General features: G+C 35.9%; 1 protein-coding gene and 1 long non-coding RNA gene across 2 annotated transcripts in view; one reads left to right on the top strand and one right to left on the bottom strand.

Annotated features, from left to right (window-relative positions):
• The window catches only part of Lili (LMBR1-like protein), a 33,384-nt gene extending 11,757 nt beyond the window's left edge, over window positions 1–21,627 (bottom strand). Inside the window, exon 1 of the mRNA XM_071794397.1 lies at window positions 21,002–21,627. Coding sequence (XP_071650498.1) covers window positions 21,002–21,061 — 60 coding nt within the window. The 5' untranslated portion in view covers window positions 21,062–21,627. The remainder of the gene's footprint in view (window positions 1–21,001) is intronic.
• LOC139822561 (uncharacterized) lies at window positions 8,357–19,172 on the top strand. The gene is made up of 4 exons (XR_011734540.1): window positions 8,357–8,690; window positions 11,892–11,960; window positions 14,343–14,614; window positions 18,759–19,172. It is a non-coding gene; the product is annotated as an uncharacterized lncRNA (long non-coding RNA).
• Window positions 21,628–24,398: the final 2,771 nt, after the last annotated feature.

Below are 24,398 nucleotides of genomic sequence, written 5' to 3'. Positions count from 1 at the left end.
CCCAGGATTGACTAGTCAATCCTAGGAATGCCTGCGTTTCGGGCTTTGACTATAACATATATATATGGGACGTTTTACGTCAACCGGATCACTTGTCTGCCCAAAATTTGAAGCGACCTACAAAGACGTTCGATAGCTCAAAAAATTAGTCTTTACTAGTACTTTCGAAAGTCATGTGCCCCGTTTTGAAATCCAAGATGGCTGATCGAATATGGCTGAAAGCCTGAAAATTGGAGAAAAATCTACATAATTTAACGTAATCATGTTTTTAAATATTGATTCGGTTTTGAAATGGTTTGGCAAGGAGTTTTCAGTGTCTGTGATGTTGAATCTGGGAGCTAGTTGAAGTTTGGAACGTTCCTGGAGCGATTAAAATTTGGAACGTTCCTAGATTTTTTAAAAATGTCTCATTTCTCCTTTGGTACAGAGACATTTCTAAGTGATAAATACGAAATTTATAAGAGACCGAACCGATACACCCTGCGGAAGACACCCTTATACTAAAAAAACCTAGGGTAGACCGGGGACAAAAGTAACAGGGTACAGTTGTAACATCGTGAATATTTCTTAAACTATAAAAGGTACGTGTGTATGACCGCGAGGCGAGATCCGCTAGATAGAGCGGCATTTGTTCCTTAGTTCATTGCCGCCCCTCGCGTGCACGTGTGCAGGAGAAGAAGTTACTTTTTTCCTTCCTGAAGTAAGTTTTCTTACGTGCATAAAATCTGAAATATTTTTTTTCTTTATGCCGAAGGTATAAGGTTTTATTTTTATATGTTTTAGTGATTATTTATGTTGATGATTTGCATAATACGATTGACTTTCATCCAGATATTTATGTAAAAAATTTACTTCGAATCATAAAATATCATTAGGGGACAATTGTAACATCAATGCCTGGGAACAGTTGTAGCGTTACAATTGTCCCCGTTGCTCGGGGACAATTTCAACTTAACCTAACCCTTTAAATATATATGATTATAAATAATCTTTCAGTTGAGTTGAGAAAACAGTATTATTTGTTTTTGTTTGCTATAATGTAAAAATACTGATATTGTCATGTAACAAATTATTTTATCATTAAAGTTGCATTTTTTATAGAAAATTCGTAAGATTGATTACATAAACCTACTAAATAACCATTATTTTGTTTATAGATGATGTGGTACAATCGTTCCCCTCTGCTGTTACAATTGTCCCGGGGGTTGGGACGGTTGTAACAGTATTCCTCATATTCTTTAAACAATAATAACTTTTTTCCTAGTTACATTACTGAATTCAGCACAAGAAAATTTTGTAGTCAAATAAATTCTACATCTAAAGGTACAGGTCTTTTTTACGTAGATATTATATTTTAACTGTTATAAAATCTTAAACTCAAAATGTTACTTTTGTCCCCGGTCTACCCTACCCCCCGACCACTTTAAATATTCTGGCTACGCTGAAAACGATTTGTCCCATTGCTCTTGTGCGGAGAAAACTGGGCTCTGTCTTTCGGAAAGAGACGTTAAGCCGTTGGTTCAAAGGGTTAAAGTGAGAGGAGAAGGATAGTATTGGTAGTAGGTTGCAAACCCTACGGGGATATGCAATAAATTATAAATTTTACAGGAAATTTATAAGTTGCTTTGTGCCAAAGAAGAAATGGGACAAATCGTTTTCAGCGTAGCCAGAATATTTAAAGTGGTCGGGGGGTAGGTTTTTTTGAGTATAAGGGTGTCTTCCGCAGGGTGTATCGGTTCGACCTGTTATGTATTTTGTGTGTGGCATTTGGTAGTTGCTCTGTGCCGAAAAAGAAATGGGACAAATCGTTTTCAGCGTAGCCAGAGAATATTTAAAGTGGTCCGGGGGTAGGTTTTTTGAGTATAAGGGTGTCTTCCGCAGGGTGTATCGGTTCGGTATCTTATGTTTTTTATGTGTGGCATTTAGTAGTTGCTCTGTGCCGAAGGAGAAATGGGACAAATCGTTTTCAGCGTATCCAGAATATTTAAAGTGGTCGGGGGGGTAGGTTTTTTGAGTATAAGGGTGTCTTCCGCAGGATGTATCGGTTCGGTCTGTTATTTATTTCGTATTTATCACTCAGAAATGTCTCTGTGCCAAAGGAGAAATAAGACAAATCATTTTTAAAAAATCCAGGAACGTTTCAAACTTCAATCGCCCCAGGAACGTTCCAAACTTCAACTAGCTCCCAGATTCAACATCACAGACACTGAAAACTCCTTACCAAACCATTTCAAAACCGAATCAATATTTAAAAACATGATCACGTTAAATTACGTAGATTTTTCTCCAATTTTCAGGCTTTCAGCCGCCATATTGGATCAGCCATCTTGGATTTCAAAACGGGGCACATGACTTTCGAAAGTACTAGTAAAGACTAATTTTTTGAGCTATCAAACGTCTTTGTAGGTTGCTTCAAATTTTGGGCAGACAAGTGATCCGGTTGACGTGAATATATATATATATATATATATATATATATATATATATATATATAGGAAAGACCGGGGCGAAGTCGGCCCTTTTTTTCGGTGCCGATTTTTAACAACAAAATAAATCATTTTAGTGAAATATAATATACCATTGTAAAGAGTGAACCTTTAGCTACAAAATTTATACAGACATTTTTGGTCTACGTCGCTTTGTTCAACCGGTATAGAGTAAAAATGACAAAGGTGCAAAAGTCAAAATTCCCGGGGCGGAGTCGTGTCTTCATTCTCGGACTGGATTTTAAATAAAGATACATAATTTTGATCATAAAAAATAATAGAATACACTTTATTCAATGTTTTTTAGTAGAACAATAATTTCATCAAGAAAATCAATTTTCTTTTTCGCTATCAGTATCATTGAAACAATTAAAACATTTAAAGACAGAGTCTGTCGAGCGCACGCACTCGTTGTGGGCCTTACGCTTGCACGAATGCACTGTTTTTCGTCGGCTCGGTTTTCTATCATGTCCGACCATACGCAGCTCATATTATTTAATTTTCTTGACTTCGTTTTTCGCCCACTGCTCGTTGAAGGCTGCGGTTCTGATTGCGTGGCATTTTTTTTACAAAATCGACCATTACCACTACGCCGGCCTCTCTTTCTCGGCGTAGTGGTAATGGTCAATTTTGTCGTTCTCTTCCTTGTAGCAGATTTCTCATCTTTCTTCTGCTTCGACTCTGCCTGCTCAATCGCCAATTCCTTCATTTGAGGTGAGTCAGTAAAGACGACGGTCGTTCTTCGTTTTCGTCCTTTACGAGTTGTCTGCCTCGGAGCGGCTTTAGGAAATGCTCGAATACTTTCAAGCGTTGCTCTCAAGTTCCGTGTATCATCACGACGGGGCATGGAAGAATCCGTGAAATCGAATTCATTTTTATTCTGTTCGGCTGCGTCAGGTTCAGCTGATGTATCCGGATCGGCTGCGTCAGGTTCGACTGATGTACCCGGATCGGCTGCGTTAAGATTGGCTTCTTCGGGACCAGCGGAAGTAGAAGGGTTCTCCCTATCCGTAACGCTACTCAGCAAAAATTTGTATTCTTGGAAAATGTCCGGGTTGAATAGAGAAATTCCAGTGCATTCAAATCCGGACACAATATTTTGATGCGTTACGGCAAGTAGCAGTGCCTTAGTCACGATTCCAGGGATGTCATATATCGTCATGGTTCTACCAGGATTCCACAAGCTGCTCCTTGTCGACGACAGCCGTTTTGCGATGGTACGCGCGTACCATTTTTCTGCAGTTGAGAAATACAATGACGCATTTGCAACGGAAAATAGACGAGTCCGCCCCGGTGGCTTGGTCGCGACTTCGCCCCGAACACAAGTTTTAGGTTTGGTCGCTTATAAAATAATAGAAATCAATGAAAATAAACAAACTTTATTGGATTCGTGTTCACCATGCATTACTCTTTAGAATCACTTACGTTGAGATTTGGAGAGACAATAATACTAAAGATATTACAAACTTTCGACGCGGAAGAAATTTCACTTTCGACCTGCGAAAACACGTTTGCTTCGATAACAATCACAACATGGCACGTAACCTCACTAAACTCCGTTGGTCACGTGGGAACCATAATTACAACTGATTTCTTTTAAAAATAATGTAATCGTATTTACAAGTATTGAAAAATTGAAAAAAATAAAAAAATTAAAATTAAAAAAATTAAAAATATTTAAAAATAAAAATTTTTAATTTAAGAAATAATTAAGAAAGAGGGATGCCAAGCGGATTCTAAATTACGATTTTTGAACATAAAAGTGGCTATAACTCGGAAACGGCTCATTTTCGGACCTATGTTTGTATGAACTTTTTTGCTTGTTTTTGGGTCCCGAATCACCTCCCGAAGTGGAGTAGGCGATTTTTCGGACACCCTGTATATATATATATATATATAGGACTTATATATATATATATATATATATATATATAACCTAACCTTGCGCTACGACCACCACGAACCGAACTTGTCCGGTTCGGCGGGTGGGAGGGGCGGACTCTCCTTTGCTCAACAGCAGGCGCAGGTCGGTGGCACGTCGTTCCGAGGAACGGTGAGTGGATTCCGCTCGCTCCAAGTTGGAGCGGAATCTGCAATATTCGTCTCAATCACAGTCGCTACAGCCGGTATATGTAACGCCCGGGAGCCTCAATGTGAGAGAAGAACTAACTCGTCATGGGCAGGCTCGCCCTTATTCTTTCGGCTAAATTTTGAGTGCGAGTAACGACAGCCGCCCCGCAGCGACAGGTGTTACTCGCGCTCGCGGCGCGCAAGTGGGGTGGTGCCACGCGCGCCCGGCCTGGCGGGCTTTGAGCGCGCGGAACGGGTTGCCGCACTTGCAGGCGCGCCGTTCGGAGGACGGATTCGAACAATATATGATATGGAAGGGTAAAAGCCATAGTGGTGTAAGTCAAATTTTTTAAAATATTGACTCGTGTGCATAGATGCAATCTATACAATATATAAACTGCATCTATGCACACAAGTCAATATTTTAAAAAATTTGACTTACACCACTATGGCTTTTACCCCTCTATATGTATAATTACAATATAATTATTAATGTAATTAATATTTTAAACATTATATAGGTATGTAGGGGAGACCGGGGCGAAGTCGTCACCGGGGCGGAATTTTTAGCGCGTCGAAAATTTGTAATATCTTAAATATTATTGTCTTCGGGTGCGTTCGGTTTGGACGCTCACGCGCTGTAAGCGCTCACGCTTATAAGCGCTGTTTTCAATCGTTCGATTTGGTATCTGAGCGCTTACACAATAGTAAGAAATGTCGTTCGTTTTGGCAATGTAAGCGACTATGAGCACGTCAAAATGGCAGACAATAGGTTGTTGTGTGTTATATTTGCACAAATAATAACATTATTAGAATTATTATTCGATGAGGAAGAATATTTAATTTTTAAAATAAATTCTTTTTTTTAGAATAAACCGAGCAACTATTAATTTTATTCTACAAATTTTAAAACCTAAAATTACTAAGATCAAATTAGGACGTAAAACAATATCACCTAAAAACAATTATTTATGCTATATGAAAAATAGTCACCCCGGATTCACATCGGTATGTTATTAATATTATTATTACACATTGTTGTTTCAATTTTTAAATCAAATAAAGGGAAGTGAAAGAGGCAATGCCACGCGCGGTAATTAATGCGCAATTAAAATAAGTCAATAATAAAATAGATATATTAGTTAATACAAATTCGGACGTTTCGACACTTTTTGTGTCATCTTCAGCGTAAAAATGAAAATAATACATGAAAATTTCAGTCGATAAATTAAGACGATAAATTACAGTCAATCGCGATAAAATGAGTCAATCAGTAGAAAAGCGCAGTCAAATCAATAAAATAAAATTCATACAAATGTTTGGTAGTCTGTCAGGATGTGCCGATATGCAAATGCTCCGAATCGATCGCATCTTCGACGTTTACTCTCAGGTTGGAAGACCAGGTAGAAAAGAGAGATTCGATTGTCCTTTCTAAACCGTGAATCGGAGTCGCAATATGTTAAAAAACACAATGTATCAGTATTAAAATTACAATCACAAATTCTTACTTAACGGAGCATTACAGACCAGTAAGTCGCAGTGTTAAAATGTACCTGTCGCTCTGACATATCGTGAGTGAGTGAAGCATTGGTAGAAATCGGAAGGTTAACATAATAAAAGCGGTGTGCTTAAAAGCGTTAAGGTGCGATTTCATTGACGCTAGAAACCAGCGGCAGCGTCAAGAAAATGTAGTGGGGGAAGAAGTTTCGTTGAATTTTGCGGTACGCTAAAAAGTTGAGACGGTCTGAACTTCTAGCGTCAATGAAATCTCACCTTAACGCTCATAAGCGCTTACAGCGCGTGAGCGTCCAAACCGAACGCACCCAAAGTGATTCTAAAGAGTAATGCATGGTGAACACGAATCCAATAAAGTTTGTTTATTTTCATTGATTTCTAATATTTTATGAGCAACCAAACTTGAAACTTGTGTCCGGGGCGAAGTCGTCACCAATCCATATGGAGGCTTCCGGCGAAAATCAAAGTCAAAGAAGCAGCAGTGGTCGGATTCCGGCGAGGACTTGGATAATATGTGCTGCGTATGCTCAGAGATGACAGAATAGAGCTGACGAGAAACGTGCGAGCGTAGGGCACATAAGTGTATGCGCTTTTCTTGTAATTATTTTCCGCCATCGTGTTTTTAATTCGTAATTTATTGCATATCCCCGTAGGGTTCGCAATCTACTACCAATACTATCCTTCTCCTCTCACTTTAACCCTTTGGACCAACGGCTTAACGTCTCTTTCCGAAAGACGGAGCCTAGTTTTCTCCGCACAAGAGACTATCTTGCACGGAGGGGCGTAGCTATCGGAAAAACATCCCATGCTTACATGGCTCTAGTGGACTCGAACCTGGTTCCTCAGATTACGAGTCTGGCGCTCTACCACTAGACCACACTGCCGCCTTCATCGTGTTTTTAAAATTAATGTTTCCATTTTTCTATTAAAAAATAATTAATAAAATGTATCCTATTATTTTTCATGATCGGAATTTTCATTTAAAATTCAGTCCGAGAATGGAGTGACAACTCCGCCCCGGCAATTTTGACATTTTAATTTTTGCACCTTTGTCGTTTTCACCCTGTACCAGTTGAACAAATAAACGTAGACTAAAAATGTCCGTATAAATTTTGTAGCCAAGGGTTCATTCTTTACAACGGTATACCACATTTTACTAAAATTATTTGTTTTGTTGTTAAAAATCGGCACCGAAAAAATAGTGACGACTTCGCCCCGGTCTCCCCTATAATATAAAAAAAATAATTACGTAATATTATATGTAATAATTATATTATATACATAAAATAATAATTAATTATAAATAAATTAAATTATATACATTAATTAAATTAATAATGGTTATACTAAACATACAGTTACATTAGATCTTTTTAAATATCACGGGATATTCCTTTCAGTTGCGAGTTGTCTTAAATAGTGATAATTAGAATCACGAAGAGATAACGATTCTACAGGAAGAAATAAGTTGAAAATGTGTAACAGAATTTTTTCAAATATCATCAGAACTCTGATTCATGATAATCGAATGCTTAGCAATCGTTGAAACACCGTTACATATTACGTAAATCACGCTGAGCACCATTCACGGTGATTAGCGGAATACCTCCAATATCAAGGCCGGTCTACAATACGTGGAGTAAGCCTGGAGTAAGGAGTAAGAGTAGGCAGGATTAAACGTTATAGCCTGTTGGGTCTTGATTGGCCGAGCCTAAGTGTAAGAGTAAGAATAGGAGTAGGAGTAAGAAATAAAATTAATTTATTTCGCTTACCCCCTTACGCCAGCTCTCTTAATGCCTACTCTTACTCCTTACTCCACGCTTACTTCGTGTATTGTAGACGACGCTTCAGAAAATGCGGAAAGTACACGTCGATAAATGTGCAGTATACTGCGACTAAAACTTTAAACTTTGAACTGCCGTTTTGTCGGTTCATTTTTGTCTGACGCGGTATTTTGTAAATATCAACCACAGTAAATACAGGCGTTTTTCTAAGATTATTCCCGGAATTAATCGGGAATAGACTACAAATATTATCGATATTAATTTTTGAAATAAACAGACGTTAACTTTCTAACATTGCTACATCAAGCTCATGTGTTTTTATGTCGGACTGTATGGCGATAAACAGTTCTTTTTGTTAATCTATATACTTAGTAATATTTTTTAATTCCTAATAATCTTTTATTAATAAAAGTCATACATTCCAGATTAACATAACAAAAGAGCTCCAAGGTTTTCCATGCTTAGGCGCCACTGTGCGATAACAAACAACTTAGGTATAAGTAACGGATCGAATTACTCGACGATGACCAACCTCGTATTGTTCGTACGTTTTTCAGTTTCATTTATTAATCCTTCCCGATCGATATACCGTCTCACTTAGTCTTCGTTTACTTATTCAACCATTTTACTTCGCGCGTTTACTTTCTCGAGTTTCTCGCGTGTGCGGTTTCCTCATCGTATGTCGTTATAGTTATTATGTATATAATCAACAATATTAATTTGCCCGGGGAATGCAATAACAGAGCGCATATAATTACGAATGAATAGCCATGTGCGCGACATTTTCGGCATCGTTGCTGGCAACGGCCTCTTGCCGAGAATAGGACGGATGAAAGTGAGACAAAACCGATCTTTCACAAAAACAATGCATGCCGCATTCACGCTACTGCACTAATGTCCGTGTGTGTCTGTGAAATTGGCATATCATTTTCCAGCAGATCAAAAATAAAAGGCAGTTCTTGTCGCATGCAGTCGAGTTCTATAGTTCCTGATATTTTTTAGTAATAGTTCTGGTGATTTTACCCAAAAAACAGTCGATCAAAAAAATGATCTGCTAACTTCCCGTAGCAGATCATTTTCTAGCAAATCAAAAATAAAAAATAGTTCTTGTCGCATGCAGTCGAGTTCTATAGTTCTTGATACTTTTTAATAATAGTTCTGTTGATTTTGCCAAAAAAAGTCTATTGAAAAAATTATCTGCTAATTTTCCGAAATCTTGGAGTTCCGGTTTATTTAAAATATTTTTCGAATAGTTCTGAGCATACTGAAGCATTTTCTAAAGAGTTCCCGACCCTGGCAATGTCGTATGATTGTTTAAAAAATTAATACCGCTCGAAAACCGGGTATTTAGAGAGACTAGGGTGATATGCTGTACGAAATGTCGCAGTTCCGGTTTATCTAAAATATTTCTCGAATAGTTCTGAACATACTATAGCATTTTCTAAAGAGTTCCCGACTCTGGCAATGTCGTATGATTGTTTAAAAAATTAATACCGCTTGAAAACAATCATACGACATTGCCAGGGTCGGGAACTTTTTAGAAAATGCTTTAGTATGTTCAGAACTATTCGAAAAATATTTTAGATAAACCGGAACTGCGACATTTCGTACAGCATATCACACTATTCTCTCTAAGTACTCGGTTTTTGGGCGGTATTGATTTTTTAAACAATCGTACAACATTGCTAATGTCGGGAACTCTTTAGAAAATGCTTCAGTATGTTCAGAACTATTCGGGAAATATTTTAGATAAACCGGAACTGCGACATTTCGTACAGCATATCACCCTATTCTCTCTAAATACTCGGTTTTCAAGCGGTATTAATTTTTTAAACAATCATACGACATTGCCAGGGTCGGGAACTCTTTAGAAAATGCTTTAGTATGTTCAGAACTATTCGAGAAATATTTTAGATAAACCGGAACTGCGACATTTCGTACAGCATATCACACTATTCTCTCTAAGTACTCGGTTTTTGGGCGGTATTAATTTTTTAAACAATCGTACAACATTGCTAATGTTGGGAACTTTTTAGAAAATGCTTCAGTATGCTCAGAACTATTCGAAAAATATTTTAAATAAACCGGAACTCCGAGATTTCGGAAAATTAGCAGATAATTTTTTCAATAGACTTTTTTCGGCAAAATCAACAGAACTATTATTAAAAAGTATCAAGAACTATAGAACTCGACTGCATGCGACAAGAACTCTTTTTTATTTTTAATTTGCTAGAAAATGATCTGCTACGGGAAGTTAGCAGATCATTTTTTCGATCGACTGTTTTTTGGGTAAAATCACCAGACCTATTACTAAAAATTATCAGGAACTATAGAACTCGACTGCATGCGACAAGAACTGCCTTTTATTTTTGATCTGCTGGAAAATGATATGCCAACTTCACAGACACTGTCCGTGTCTTCCGGTAACTTAGCCGGTCAACTTCGACTTTATTAATTTTCATATTTTTTTATCGTTTGTTGGTCGTTTGTTGGTGATTGTTGGCCTAATTACAACGTTTGTTGGTTCTTAATTTTTTTTTAAATTTAAAAAGAAAAATTAGCATTAAGTTAGCCGAAAAAATTGTATTTTTAATTTCAAAAAAGCCTAATCGATGCGTAATCGTTTGCTGATGATTGTTGGTCTAATTTTAGCGTTTGTTGGTTTATTATTAGTCTTAAAAACGAAAAAAAAACGAAAAATTATCTCACATATTAAAGTAATCGAAGATTGGTTTATTTGCCTACGACTTAAGCTTTATTTCTATCAATTTAAGGCTAACATCTATAAAACTGCCATATGAATACGGGCCTTAACATCGGCAGAAAATCGCGAAAAGATCAAGAAACATCGTGGTTCGTGGGAAGCACACACACACACACACACACACACACACACACACACACACACACCACACACACACACACACACACACACACACACAACACCACACACAGGGGGGTGCGAGGGGGGCCTTCGGCCCCCCCTCCCCCGCGCCCACCCCGCCGGTAGGCTGCGTGGACCTCGCTTTACAACATAAAGTACATGCTAAGTTGTAAAACCAAATTATAAAGTACATGCATGGGGGAGGGTGCAGGGGAGAAAAGCCTTTCTGTTCACGTGCGCTCACGCATGTAAGCCCCCTTGCACCCCTCCATGCATGTGCTTTATAATTTCGTTTTACAACTTAGCATGTACTTTATGTTGTAAAGCGAGGTCCACGCAGCCTACCGGCGGGGTGGGTGCGGGGGAGGGGGGGGCTAAGGCCCCCCCCTCGCACCCCCCTGTTGTGTGTGTGTGTGTGTGTGCTTCCCACGAACCACCATGTTTCTTGATGTTTTCGCGATTTTCTGCCGATGTTAAGGCCCGTATTCATATGGCAGTTTTATAGATGTTAGCCTTAAATTGATAGAAATAAAGCTTAAGTCGTAGGCAAATAAACCAATCTTCGATTACTTTAATATGTGAGATAATTTTTCGTTTTTTTTTCGTTTTTAAGACTAATAATAAACCAACAAACGCTAAAATTAGACCAACAATCATCAGCAAACGATTACGCATCGATTAGGCTTTTTTGAAATTAAAAATACAATTTTTCCGGCTAACTTAATGCTAATTTTTCTTTTTAAATTAAAAAAAAAATTAAGAACCAACAAACGTTGTAATTAAGCCAACAATCACCAACAAACGACCAACAAACGATAAAAAAATATGAAAATTAATAAAGTCGAAGTTGACCGGCTAAGTTACCAGAGCTCTAAACTATATCGAATTAAACTAAGTTTCGCGATAAACTAATAAAATTTCTAATAAACAAGGATATAGAAAAATAAAAGATATGGCTCAATTCTCGATCCCTGGAAAATTTGCGAATTGATATACTAATATCCCACTTTCTTTTCACTTCAATTTCAACGTCAAATCGCTCTTTGAAATTCCAACTCATGGACGCTTTATCTTATTCGTGCACAAATCTGTCGCAATCTGTTATATCATGACCTTATCATCTTTATTTCATAATCTTTATTTTCTTTCTAGTTTTTAGATGCAACAACTACTTCCGGACTGACTAACTAATCACGGAAACGCAGCAACTGGATCACCTTGGTGAGTTACCATACAAACAGGAAGTGGAACGTGCTTTCACGATACTTTCCAGAAAAATATGAATCGATGATTATGTTGCCAAAAAGCTATTTAATAAACATACGTTTATCTAATCACAAGTAGAAGTTTTCAACCTTTATTATCAAATTAGCCCCCCCCCATCATCGCAAAAAAATCCGCATTTACTAAAAAATTTAGTGCTATTTATGTGCTAATTTGTTGCTCTAGTCCGGATTTTGTTGCTCAAGCCGTTTAGCAGGAAACGACGATCGAAATGGGGAGGGCTTGCTTGTCGTCAAGCTATAAAAAACCTATATAAAGTGCTCAAATCCAAAAAATCAATACAATAGAATTTGTTGCTTTTTTGTTGCTCCAAGATAGCGTGAAAACGTTTTTGAAATGTTTTTTTTTTTAGAAAATATGTATATCCGAATACTTACGAACAGACAGCACTATACTGACTACGTCTTATAGCGTTTTTCATTGGCAGAACTGGTGCGCACTCAGTGCACATTAAAGCCGTTGTACACTGATTTAATCTCTAATATTTAAAGTAAAATGCAAATATTTCAACTGATAAAATACCCAGTACATATTTTACCAAATAGTGCAATAAAGAATATTGAGAATTTCATGATTTAACCCGTTTATATTAAACATACACTTTACGTTGGTTTGTGTACGACGGCTTTAATGTGCACTGAATGCGCACCAGCTCAGCCAATGAAAAACGCTATTAAGGTATTCCTTTCACGGAGCGTATTTTGTATGCGCTTAAGCAGGGCCTCAGCAAACTCTTGTATATTGCATTAAACTTATATAAAATCAAGTTATAATTGATTATTATATTTAATTATAATAAAAAAGTGAAAATATTATGTGTATTTAGAAATTTTTCATTTTTCGGTAAATTTTACTGTCAGAACAATATGGCAACGCTGCGCTTTTCAGGGCGCCGATTGTAAAATGTGAAGTTGATAACAAAAGTGTCAATGTAAGTGTCAATTTCATTAATCAAAGAATATTGTGACATTTTCTTTTTATCAAAGAGAGATTTTATAATAATAAATAATGAGTGAGATAAGAAACATAAAATGAGGAGTAATGTGGGCAAAAATAAGGGACAATTTGTGAAAATAAAAGTTGATAATAAACCGTACGTGATGAACTGAATGTGACATGAGCGCACAGCTTGCAGCGTTGCCAAATATTCCTTGAAAGTCGCTATTAAAAATATTCATCTATAAACCACATTTCAAGTCAACTTTTAACATAAATATTTTGTTTAAATATTCGGTGACTCTGTATTTTTATCGGCACTATCGAAAGTATAGAGTTTAGCGAATATGTAGCGCAGTGAATATTTAATATCTTAAGATATTTGATAAACAAATTATTACATTGAAATGTAGAAAGTAGACTTTTTCGATAACGTCACATATAAAATATCGAATTTTCAAAGTCATAATTCTTCTTTATATGTTCGGTAATGTGGTTTAATTTTTTTCTGGCGTAAAGATATGCATTTTAACTTTCTCGTATCAAAAAATCAGTTAATTCTTAAGACTTTGGTGTCATGAAAAGAATACCTTAAACAACGTTATATTTCCAAAATGTTTTACGCTATCTTAAAGCAATAAAATAGCAACAAATTCTGGTATAAACGTTTTTTTTTTTTTTCGATTTGAGCACTTTATATATATTTTTTTCGCAATGGAGAGGCCAGCTTGACACAGGTTCTAACCCCACCACATACTAAAAAAACACATATAAAGTGCTCAAATCCAAAAAAACAATACACCAAAATTTGTTTGCTATTTTGTTGCTTTAAGATAGCGTAAAAACATTTTGAAAATATAACGTTGTTTAAGACGTAGTCAGTATAGTGCTGTCTGTTCGTAAGTATTCGGATATACGTATTTAAAAGAAAAACATATTTTAAAAACGTTTTCACGCTATCTTGGAGCAACAAAAAAGCAACAAATTCTAGTGTATTGATTTTTTGGATTTGAGCTCTCTATATAGGTTTTTTATTATGAGGGGGGGCTAGCTTGACGACAAGCTGGCGCCCTCATTTCCATCGCCATTTCCTGCTAAACGGCTTGAGCAACAAAATCCGGACTAGAGCAACAAATTCGCACATAAATAGCACTAAATTTAATAGGTGCGGATTTTTTTTGCGGTGGTGGGAGGGCTAACTTGATAGAGGTAAGTTTTCATCTCTTTTTCTCTTACAATATTATAAGTAAATTTCATAATTAATTCTAATCGTAGATAGCTGAGATTTAATCGTTGCGATTAAATCTGTCTTTTCTTAATGTTTTCCTAATTATTTTCTAAGGTTTTTTCAATTTTTTTAAATGTTGTATTTTCTCTCTTCAGTAGAAAGGAAGATTTTGAAAGAGGCGAATTTTTTTATAATATATATATAAGAGCGGCGGTGTGGTCTAGTGGTAGAGCGCCAGACTCGTAATCTGAGGAACCAGGTTCGAGTCCACTAGAGCCATGAATCATGGAAAAGTTTTTTTCCGAAAAAACCGCGCCCCTCCGCAAGATGCCGAGAAAACTGGGCTCCGTCTTTCGGAAGAGACATTAAACCGTTGGTCCAAAGGAGGAAACAGTAAGGTAGTGGATGAATTGGAGGTTACGGTTGGGTACGTCCCTTCAAAACGCCCTTTAAGGCCCCTTGGGGTATATAAAGTAAAATTCTTTATCCTTTATAATATATATATATATATATATATATATATATATACTTCTTATTCATATTTCTCACTTATAATCAACTCTTTTCTTATACAGCGTGTTTTCGAAGTAAGTACAAAGAATTGAAGGGGATATTCCGTAGCTTATTTTAAAAAGAAAAGGTCCTACAAACATATGCCCTAAACTGCTTCATTTTCAAAATGCAGGATGTCGAAGTTGTGAACAAAAATATGAAAACTTCGAAAAACGTTTAAAGGTACTTGATTCAAATTTAGTATTCGTATATGTGGTATTAAGAATCATTTTTCACCGATAAAACATTTTCAGTTTACCAAGAACGTACATATGGGTATCATATACAGGCAATCATATTAAGTTTTTTTAATGCAAAAATGTTACGCTACTGTTTTTTTCCAAATTTACCAATTTTTAAATTTTCAAACTAAAACTCCAAAAAAAAAACTGTTTAGTGTTTTTAAAAACTGTAAATACAATTGTGTGTCAATACTAGTTAATATCTATCGGTACTGAAAAATGGTTCTTAATACATGTGTGTACGCATATACCAAATTTGAATAAAATATCTTTAAACTTTTTCAGATTTTCAAAATTTTTAATTTTTTCCACAACTTTTTTGACACCCTGTATCAAGAGACACGGTAGTGACTCGTGCCAAGTACACGCGGAGCGAGACCGACCGTGACTCTTTTACGCGACGCGACGGGTTGCGAGTACCCGAGATGTTGAGATACGAGTGAACGGATCAAGTTCTAAGTAGGCTTGATCGATAGCTTGGGGTCCAATTAGGGGGGGGGTTTCTCATAAAGGCCTTCACACATAAAATGCCGTAAGGACGTAAAACGTAAGCGTAAGAAAATCGATCAATCCCAATCAAGTATTTTCCCCTACTGGAGTTACGGACAGCGCAATACTTGATTGGGATTGGTCGATTTTCTTACGCTTACGTTTTACGTTCTTACGCGATTTTATGTGTGAAGGCCTTAATATTCCGCTACGTGCCCTACGAGCGGAGATATTGCGACGCAAAGTCCAAATGTGAAAATTTTAATATTAAGATACTTCTCCTAACGCCGACGTCTTATAACATATATATATAACATATATATAACAGATAAATGTCACTTTCACTTTTTCGACGCTGGCGGCGCAGGTATCGCCAGTTTCGATATCGCGCGCGTATTTCGATCGATCTAGTAGGTAAATTAAATTAGGTCGATAGACTTTTATCGGTCAGGAGGAAGATTTCTATTTAGGTAAATTAGGTATATATATATATATATATATATATATATATATATATATAATATATATTGAGTCTCATATCTGGAGAGATTTCGTATCCTTACGTCGTATTACCACCGCTGCCGGAAAAGAAGGTTCTCTACGCTTGGCAGAAAGTGCCGCTAGGGAATTTTTAAGTCGATTCTTATGAATCAAGCTTGAATTCGATGTCTACGTGTCCCAGGTTGCCGATGACGGGATCCAGATAGTGCGCTTCATAGTTTTTAGTGTCCAGGTGTAATCGTACGTTGAATTCGATGTCTAGGTGTCCCAGGTTGCCGATGACGAGGTCCACATAGTGCGCTTCGTAGTTTTCGGTGTCCAGGTGTAATAATACGTTGAATGCGATGTCTAGGTGTCCCAGGTTGCCGATGACGATGTTTAGATAGTGAGCTCCGTAGTTTTCGGTGTCTACGTGTATTAATATCTTGAATTCGATGTCTAGGTGTCCCAGGTTGCCGATAACGAGGTCCACATAGTGCGCTCCGTAGTTTTCGGTGTCTACGTGTATTAATACCTTGAAATTGATGTCTAGGTGTCCCAGGTTGCTGATGACGAAGTCCAGATAGCGCGCTCCATAGTTTTCGGTGTCTAGGTGTAATAATACCTCGAATTCGATGTCTACGTGTCCCAGGTTGCCGATGACGAGGTTCACATAGTGCGCTTCGTAGTTTTTGGTGTCTAGGTGTATTAATAACTTTAAATCTGAATGTAGGACGCGTAGATATCGAATTCGAGATATTAATACACGTAGACACCGAAAACTACGGAGCGCACTATATAGACCTCGTCATCGGCAACGTGGGACACCTGGACATCAAAAACTATGGAGCGCACTATGTGGACCTCGTTATCGGCAACCTGGGACACCTAGACATCGAATTCAAGCTTGATTCATAAGAATCGACTTAAAAATTCCCTAGCGGCAGAATTAAAATTATGTCATGACATTATAAAAATTCGCTGAATTAAAATTATGTCTAGATATAATAAAAATTGGACGAATAATAGTAACCTTTCAAAAGTAGAGGTTTTAAGCATGAAATTTAAATTTTATTCATTTTTAACAAAGTTACAGCTGCTCGAATTTTGCCTATTTTTAAAGATAAATTTAGTGTTCCTTCAATTTTTATGAGAAATGTATAATTTACTTTTACTTAAATATTATTAATTTTTATGTATTTGTTGTTATTGCTAATTTTGTGAATAATTAAAAAATAAAAAATAAAAATGTTTTGCAGATCCCCTTACTTAACACTACAAAATAGGTGATATCACTACAAAATTACCTTTTTCAAAAAAAATAAAAAAAAGTGCCCAGTACACGCAATGTATTTTGTAAATTCAAAAATCCAACCTAAGTGGTAGCTTTATATCTTTTTCACAAAATTATATTATCGAACTTAACTCAAGTGACATGTATTTAAAAAAAAAGATGTGAAATCTTTAATTTCGTCTTTACAAAATTATATTACCTAACTTAACTCAAGTGACATGTATATTTCAAAAAAAAAGATGTGAAATCTTTATTTTCTTCTCCACAAAATTATATTACCTAACTTAACTCAAGTGACATGTATTTCAAAAAAAGATGTGAAATCTTTAAATTAAATTGCGCCAATTGTAAAGAGAATATGTATATTGCTTTGAAAGATAATTGTTATGCAACTACTTTAAAGAAATAAAACCCAAGTGGTATCTTCGTATTCTTATTCAAGGGTCTTCCCATTCTAAACCCAAGTGATAATAGCTTCTTAATTCTCTTTAACAAATTTTTAATATTACTAAGAATCATTTTAATTACAAAGAATTAAAGAAGTAACAGTACAAAATAAAAATATTTAATTAAAACAAAATAAATAAATTTTTCTTGTAAAAAAACTTAGCGCTGCTTTTTTATTCCTGTCACATTCTTCCCTAAATTGTGTTTATTGTTTTTTATACAATCAAAAATCTTAGTACTAATGTTTAAATTTCAAAGTCTAGCAGCGCCAAGTTTTTTTACAAGAAAAATTTATTTATTTTGTTTTAATTAAATATTTTTATTTTGTACTGTTACTTCTTTAATTCTTTGTAATTAAAATGATTATTTGTAATATTAAAAATTTGTTAAAGAGAATTAAGAAGCTATTATCACTTGGGTTTAGAATAAGAAGACCCTTGAATAGGAATACAAAGATACCACTTGGGTTTTATTTCTTTAAAGTAGTTGCATAACAATTATCTTTCAAAGCAATATACATATTCTCTTTACAATTGGCGCAATTTAATTTAAAGATTTCACATCTTTTTTTGAAATACATGTCACTTGAGTTAAGTTAGGTAATATCACATCTTTTTTTTTAAATATACATGTCACTTGAGTTAAGTTAGGTAATATAATTTTGTGAAGACGAAATTAAAGATTTCACATATTTTTTTTTAAATTCATGTCACTTGAGTTAAGTTAGATGATATAATTTTGTGAAAAAGATATAAAGCTACCACTTAGGTTGGATTTTTGAATTTACAAAATACATTGCGTGTACTTGACACTTTTTTTTACCTGTTTTGAAATTATGAAAACAAAGAAGTTTAGGGCATACGTTTATAGAACCTTTTCTTCCTAAAATAAGCCATGGAATATCCTCTGCAATTTTTTTGTACTTGGGGAATACCCTGTATATCAATAGTTCTTTATATTTTATATTTTTTTCGTCGCTTCAAACTTCTTTCTTGTACTTGACTTCTTATACTTCTTTTTAAAGCAGCCTTGCGTTCCTTTGACATTTCTTTTTCTTCTTTATACAGATCTCCAATCTCGCGGCAGCAGATCGGTTTTTTCGACACCTCGTTTAGAATTCCCGGCGAAGCGACCGGTTTCTTGATTCCTCGTCGCGAGGAATCTTCGCAAAACGATCCGAGTACGTCGTCCATTCGCCGGGCAACAAGGCCCGTTTCCTCCACACACGCGTGTCGAGCGCGACAGCGATTTGTGAGACGCATTCGACGCAGGGTGAATGTACCTTGCGCAAGACGTCATCCAATTAAAATTTCTCCGTTCGCACATTCCCGCTAGTTTTCGAGTTTACGAGTGACAGTAACGAGTGACGGAGGAGGAGGAGGAGGAGGAGGACAAAAGAGACGAAATGCTCTCGGTGGAAAGCCAGAAGATTAACTCGATACGAGGCGTGCCAGACCTAGTGATTTGAATTATCCTCCAATCTGCAAAGAAGTCAAATTTCCTCGTCAGATTTCTCCGCGATTAAATTCACAAGTAACGGATCTGTCGAATATTCACTCTCAACATTAGCGCGGTCAAAACTAAAATAACTAAAACAAAATTAATAAGCGAAATGACGATGACGCCTCGCGTAAAACAATCAATCGGCGAGCGTCTCATTTATAAAACTCTCTGTGGAGAAAAACAAAAACAAACGTTTCACGCGAGAGGAGAGATACTTATCATCATTGAAGTATCTTAGCAGAAGCTTGCAGAATCTTGTCGGTTGTAAAAATAAAATTAATTTAGGAAGAAGCCTTCTTTTCCCCCGCACTTGTTTAAATCACGCGAAATTTGTACAGTTTAAATCTCGCACCAGCGCGATATCAATCGAGGACGAACGGATGTTTGTCCCGTTAAGATAAACAAATAAGTAGACCTCGTTTGTCGGTCCACGTCGACAAACAGTGGTGGAATCGTCGGAGCTTCCAACGCTCGCGGGCGCGACGAGCGTTATCACCCGTCGCGCATGATAAGGCACATTTTCTGTAATTAATCAATCAACACGGCCAAACACAGCTCTAATTCAACGAGCGGAGGACGAGCTCGTTCGTTTAGCTCCCACATGAATTTTAGGTTCGTTTTGGCGCAATTACAGCCCGGGAAATTGGATCCCATATCGGACAATTTGATTAGATACTGTAAGGTTCAGTTATGCGTGTCAACGATGCTACGATGCGAGAAATTTGGTTTTACGGCCAACGAGTTGATCGTAGAATCTGTAGAAATTCTAAAGAGGTCGGTTATGATGACATCCGCGGTAGAGCACCCAGAAAAAAGCATTGTAATTCTTTACAAAAACTTACACAGGTGACCTTGACCTTGAGATATTTAAACTTAAAGATATAAAACTAAGATCGAAGAAAACACTGAATGTCTTAGATTAGAATGTTATTTACTTCTAAGAGCTTCCTTATATTTTTCACACATGTATGAAGTGTTTACGTGGATGCAGTGGGTTCCGCCCCTCTGCGGGAGACTCCATTTCCAAAAAAAACTAACTTAATTCAACCCAATTGTTGTGCGGGTGGATTACACATGTGTGATCCACCTACACAATTAAATTGGGTTAGGTTAGGTTAGTTTTTTTAAGGCGGAGTTTCCCACAGGGAGGCGGAATCCACTATATACATGCATACACTCCATCCACACAACAATTGAAGGGGTGGACCTCGCTTTGTGTTGATTATCATAAACATATTATATGTAAACATCATAATAGTGAAAAGTATTCAGGAACGGATATATACTGAAACCATATATATCGCATAAGAGTCTCTTATACGAAATAATATCTTGGAAAAAAAAATTTTAGCTTTTCATGAATAATTCGGATACTATAAAAGATAAAGGGTGGACCATAGAACAAAAATTATAGAGCTCATCGAAATCTAAATATTCCCCAGGTCTTGTTTCGATATCTCGAAAAAAAAAATTTGTTTTTCGCGAACATTTCAAACCTCAAACTATTAAGAGACCGCCACATGGTTGTTAACGCAAAGTTACTCAGCAATGAACCCTCTATAACATATGTCAAGTTCAAGGTCATCCGAGCTGTATAGTTTTTCTAAAGAATGGTCAAAAGCGTAAATCTCCATGAAATTGCTACATGAAGCATCACGTTCGAGTCCCGTGTCATGTGTGCGATCTCCCGAGTGGGTCTTCGAGTTCGATTTTTTATGCGCACGACAACGTGCGGCAAACTCGATCGCACAGTTCGGCGAGGATGGGCGTTTTGCACGCTTGGACAGCATTCGCGATGTTTACTTACTATGTTTTCGCGCACGGTATTGTGAAACAATTGTTCCCTGAGATCAGCGTCATCTTCCATCTTCACCTGGTTGCCTGTAAATGATTTCGATCGGCCAGCGGCAGCAACATTTTACCGTATTGCACAGTTCCACGACGACATACCCTGGTGGGCGTCACTCGCGTGCGACGTAAAACGTCGAGGAAAATCTCGGCTCGTTCGCTTCTGCGACGGGCGTGTGCGAGCGAGCGCGCGCGCACGCAGGTGTGTGTATGTATATGTATGTAACAACTAAGCTAATGTATTCGCACGGTGACAGGCATGACGGACAATTAATCCACCAACCAACCAATGACCACTGATGACCACCACGGTTGCTAACGAACTGATCAACTGATTGCTGATTGTCAATCCGTGAATCTGTTCCGTTTGAGAAACTCGGCTAACCTTCGAGGAGAAACTCTCATTATGCCCCTCGCCTCCGCTTGGAGGCGCTACAGTTGAAGTTCGACTAGTTCGACTAGAGATCCTCAAATAAGAGATTGGACACCGTCGACCGTCCGCCATATTGTTCAGGACACCTATGGCGCGCTTTCCAAAAATGTTTAAATCAATTTAGTATCTATATAGTTTATTAACGTACAGAAAATAAATTTAACTAAAAATTCATATATGTTTATATTAATAGTTTAACCCTTTTCGGTCACACTTCCCGAGAATCCCGTACCGGTCACACTGGATGAAATACACCCCCAGCGTGTTTGCACGTGTATAAAAAATTGTAGGTGACCTTAAGGAAAAAAAATATATACTGTTGTAGTTTAAGTCTTCCTTAAAAAGACTGTATAGGTTTGATTTGCAAAACATTAATTTAACATATGTAAAAAAATTGTTGAAAAAAAAGTCGGAAAAGTAACTTTTCACAAAAACTAATGTAACTTTTTCAATTTTTAAGATATTTTAATTTTTCAAACGGTTTTTTCATCCTCAGATGACGCACTTTTCACTCATTATTGCAGTTTATGCGGCCGTTCCAAAAAGTATGTTGATTTTGAGGTATAAAGGTGCGATTTTTTGCAGAAAAAAAATGCCGAGAGAAAACTAACGAGCCGAAAAATATACCACCGACGGGGATCGATACTTGAAGGTCCCAACTACCTGTAGATAGCGGCACAAGGCCCATTTCCATTGGTTTACTGGGTCGTTTTCGAAGTCAAAAAAACGCTAGGGTGTAGACCCCATAGTGTGACCGTTAAGGGTTAAAGAAAATCTGATTTTTGGAAAAATTTAAAAATAAACACGTCATAATGGTGTGTTTAAACAGTAGCGCAGAATATATAATCACTATCAAAATTCTTTATCCTCCTATTTATATTTTTAAATTACAAAAATTTCATACATAATAGTAATACAATGTTCGTGTCCGACGTAGAAACAAAATAAGCAATTTAACAAATTTATATGCATAATTCTAATAAATAAATAAATATCTGAAATGAATAAAAAATTTTATTATTTAATACATGTGTGCATAGCTACACTTTTACTTGCAAAAGTATTATTATTCACATATTTATCAGGTGATATTACAGACATTTGTTTTAACTTTACTCCAATAAAATACTGTATAATTTTTTGTTTCAAAGAATGACAATTTGGTATATCATATGTCAGATTATTACAGATATCAGTATAAAATTTTCTTAAATCAATACATTTGTCATGAACTATATTAAAATAAAATCTAAATATTTTTTCAATATTTAAAATAAAATAAAATGTTTTTTTATCAATAAAAAATAAGGTATCATTTTTTAAACAACGTATACGCGTTAATGCAGTATATGGATATGTAGTTGCAATTGTACTACCTGTTGCACTAATGCAATTATCACAAATATTATCTCTTTTTTATTTTATAATTTACGTACCCTCCTAAGTAACATAAACAGTTTAGACTTATATTATTAAAAATTATATTCTGGTTATCACAAATATCACTTATATTTGTTTGTATTATATTATTATTTAACAAATTCTCTTTGGTTTTGTCTTTTTTTAATTGTCGTCTTTTTGCAACAATATCCAAAAATTCTGAAAAGAATTCTCTATCATCAAGGTCATAACTACTATTTTCGGAATTTTTCATATATTGTAAAATTGTTATTAGTTTTAAATCATTTTTAAATTGTATAGCATTTGGAATTACGTGCTTCATTCGGATAATCGAAAATAAATTTTCGAGGCAATCCTGTATAAATCTTCCTAATAAAACAAATTCGAAAGCTTCTTTTTCTAATAAATAGGTACTTAATTCTATAGCAGATTTTGTGGAAATATTTTTTTTTTTTTTTAAAAGGTTTCCTGCCTCTGATTTGCCAACTTTTATTTTTGAAATTACGTCATGTAAAAAGTTTATTGTTTCTTCAAATTTAGTCATATTTAATTTACCTAAAGCTAATCTCGGAGTTCTTGATGACATTATCTTAAACCATTTTGATATGAAACCAATGAACCATGCAGAAACGTCAATATTATATTCATATTCCCTCGTAGTTGTCCTGAACAATATGGCGGATCAAAGCACCAATCAAAAGTTGTCTAAACGGTGTCCAATCTCTTACTTAAGGATCTCTTAAGTTTGACTAGTGTCCCCATGATATAAAAATAAGGTATAGCAACATCAGGATGCGCAGTAGCCGACCAATGGCATTTGAGTCCAAATGCTATATATATGCTAATATGTAATATGCAATAATGCCCGATTTCACCAACATCGTTTAATTCACTCTTTGTCCGTTTCTAAGGGAGACTGTTAGAAAGAGACGTTAAACTTACGATGCATGAAAAAAATCTGCTTAATTTGCTCCTTCATAATATACATTTTTTATAATTTGCTCCATTTTACTTTTTTTATAAACAAATAATAAAGTTAATAACAATGTAAACGTTAATATAAGCAAAAATCATTAGAATTTATAGATTTGCAAGGTACAGAAAAATTGCTTCTTTTTCGTTTAAATTTGCTTTACGAACCTTTACGAACAAATTATCTACAGTATTTATTAAGAAAAACGTAAATAATTGCATTATGCAGTTTGGAGGTTATCAAGAAATTATGCGCACGTGCAGTATTTAGTGCCTGCGCAACAGAAATCGAGCGCGCCATTTCTTAAATTATTCATTTTTCTTTAATTTGCTTTATACAGTTTGCGAGATATCAAAATTATCAATCATTAGAATTTGTACATTCTTAAGGCACAGACAAATAATAAAAAAATAAAAAATAATTGCTTTACATATTGCATACATTTTGCATAACATACTTCTTTTGTGAAGTTCTAAAATAATATAACTTTGGCTTCGGTCAACGTGACGCTACAAATGCTTCGAAGCATTTTTTGATTGGTTAATTCGT

This window comes from Temnothorax longispinosus, chromosome 11, assembly GCF_030848805.1.
Source record: "Temnothorax longispinosus isolate EJ_2023e chromosome 11, Tlon_JGU_v1, whole genome shotgun sequence".
In the NCBI taxonomy this organism is placed as follows: Eukaryota; Metazoa; Arthropoda; class Insecta; order Hymenoptera; family Formicidae; genus Temnothorax; species Temnothorax longispinosus.
This window is presented reverse-complemented; position numbering and strand designations above follow the sequence as displayed.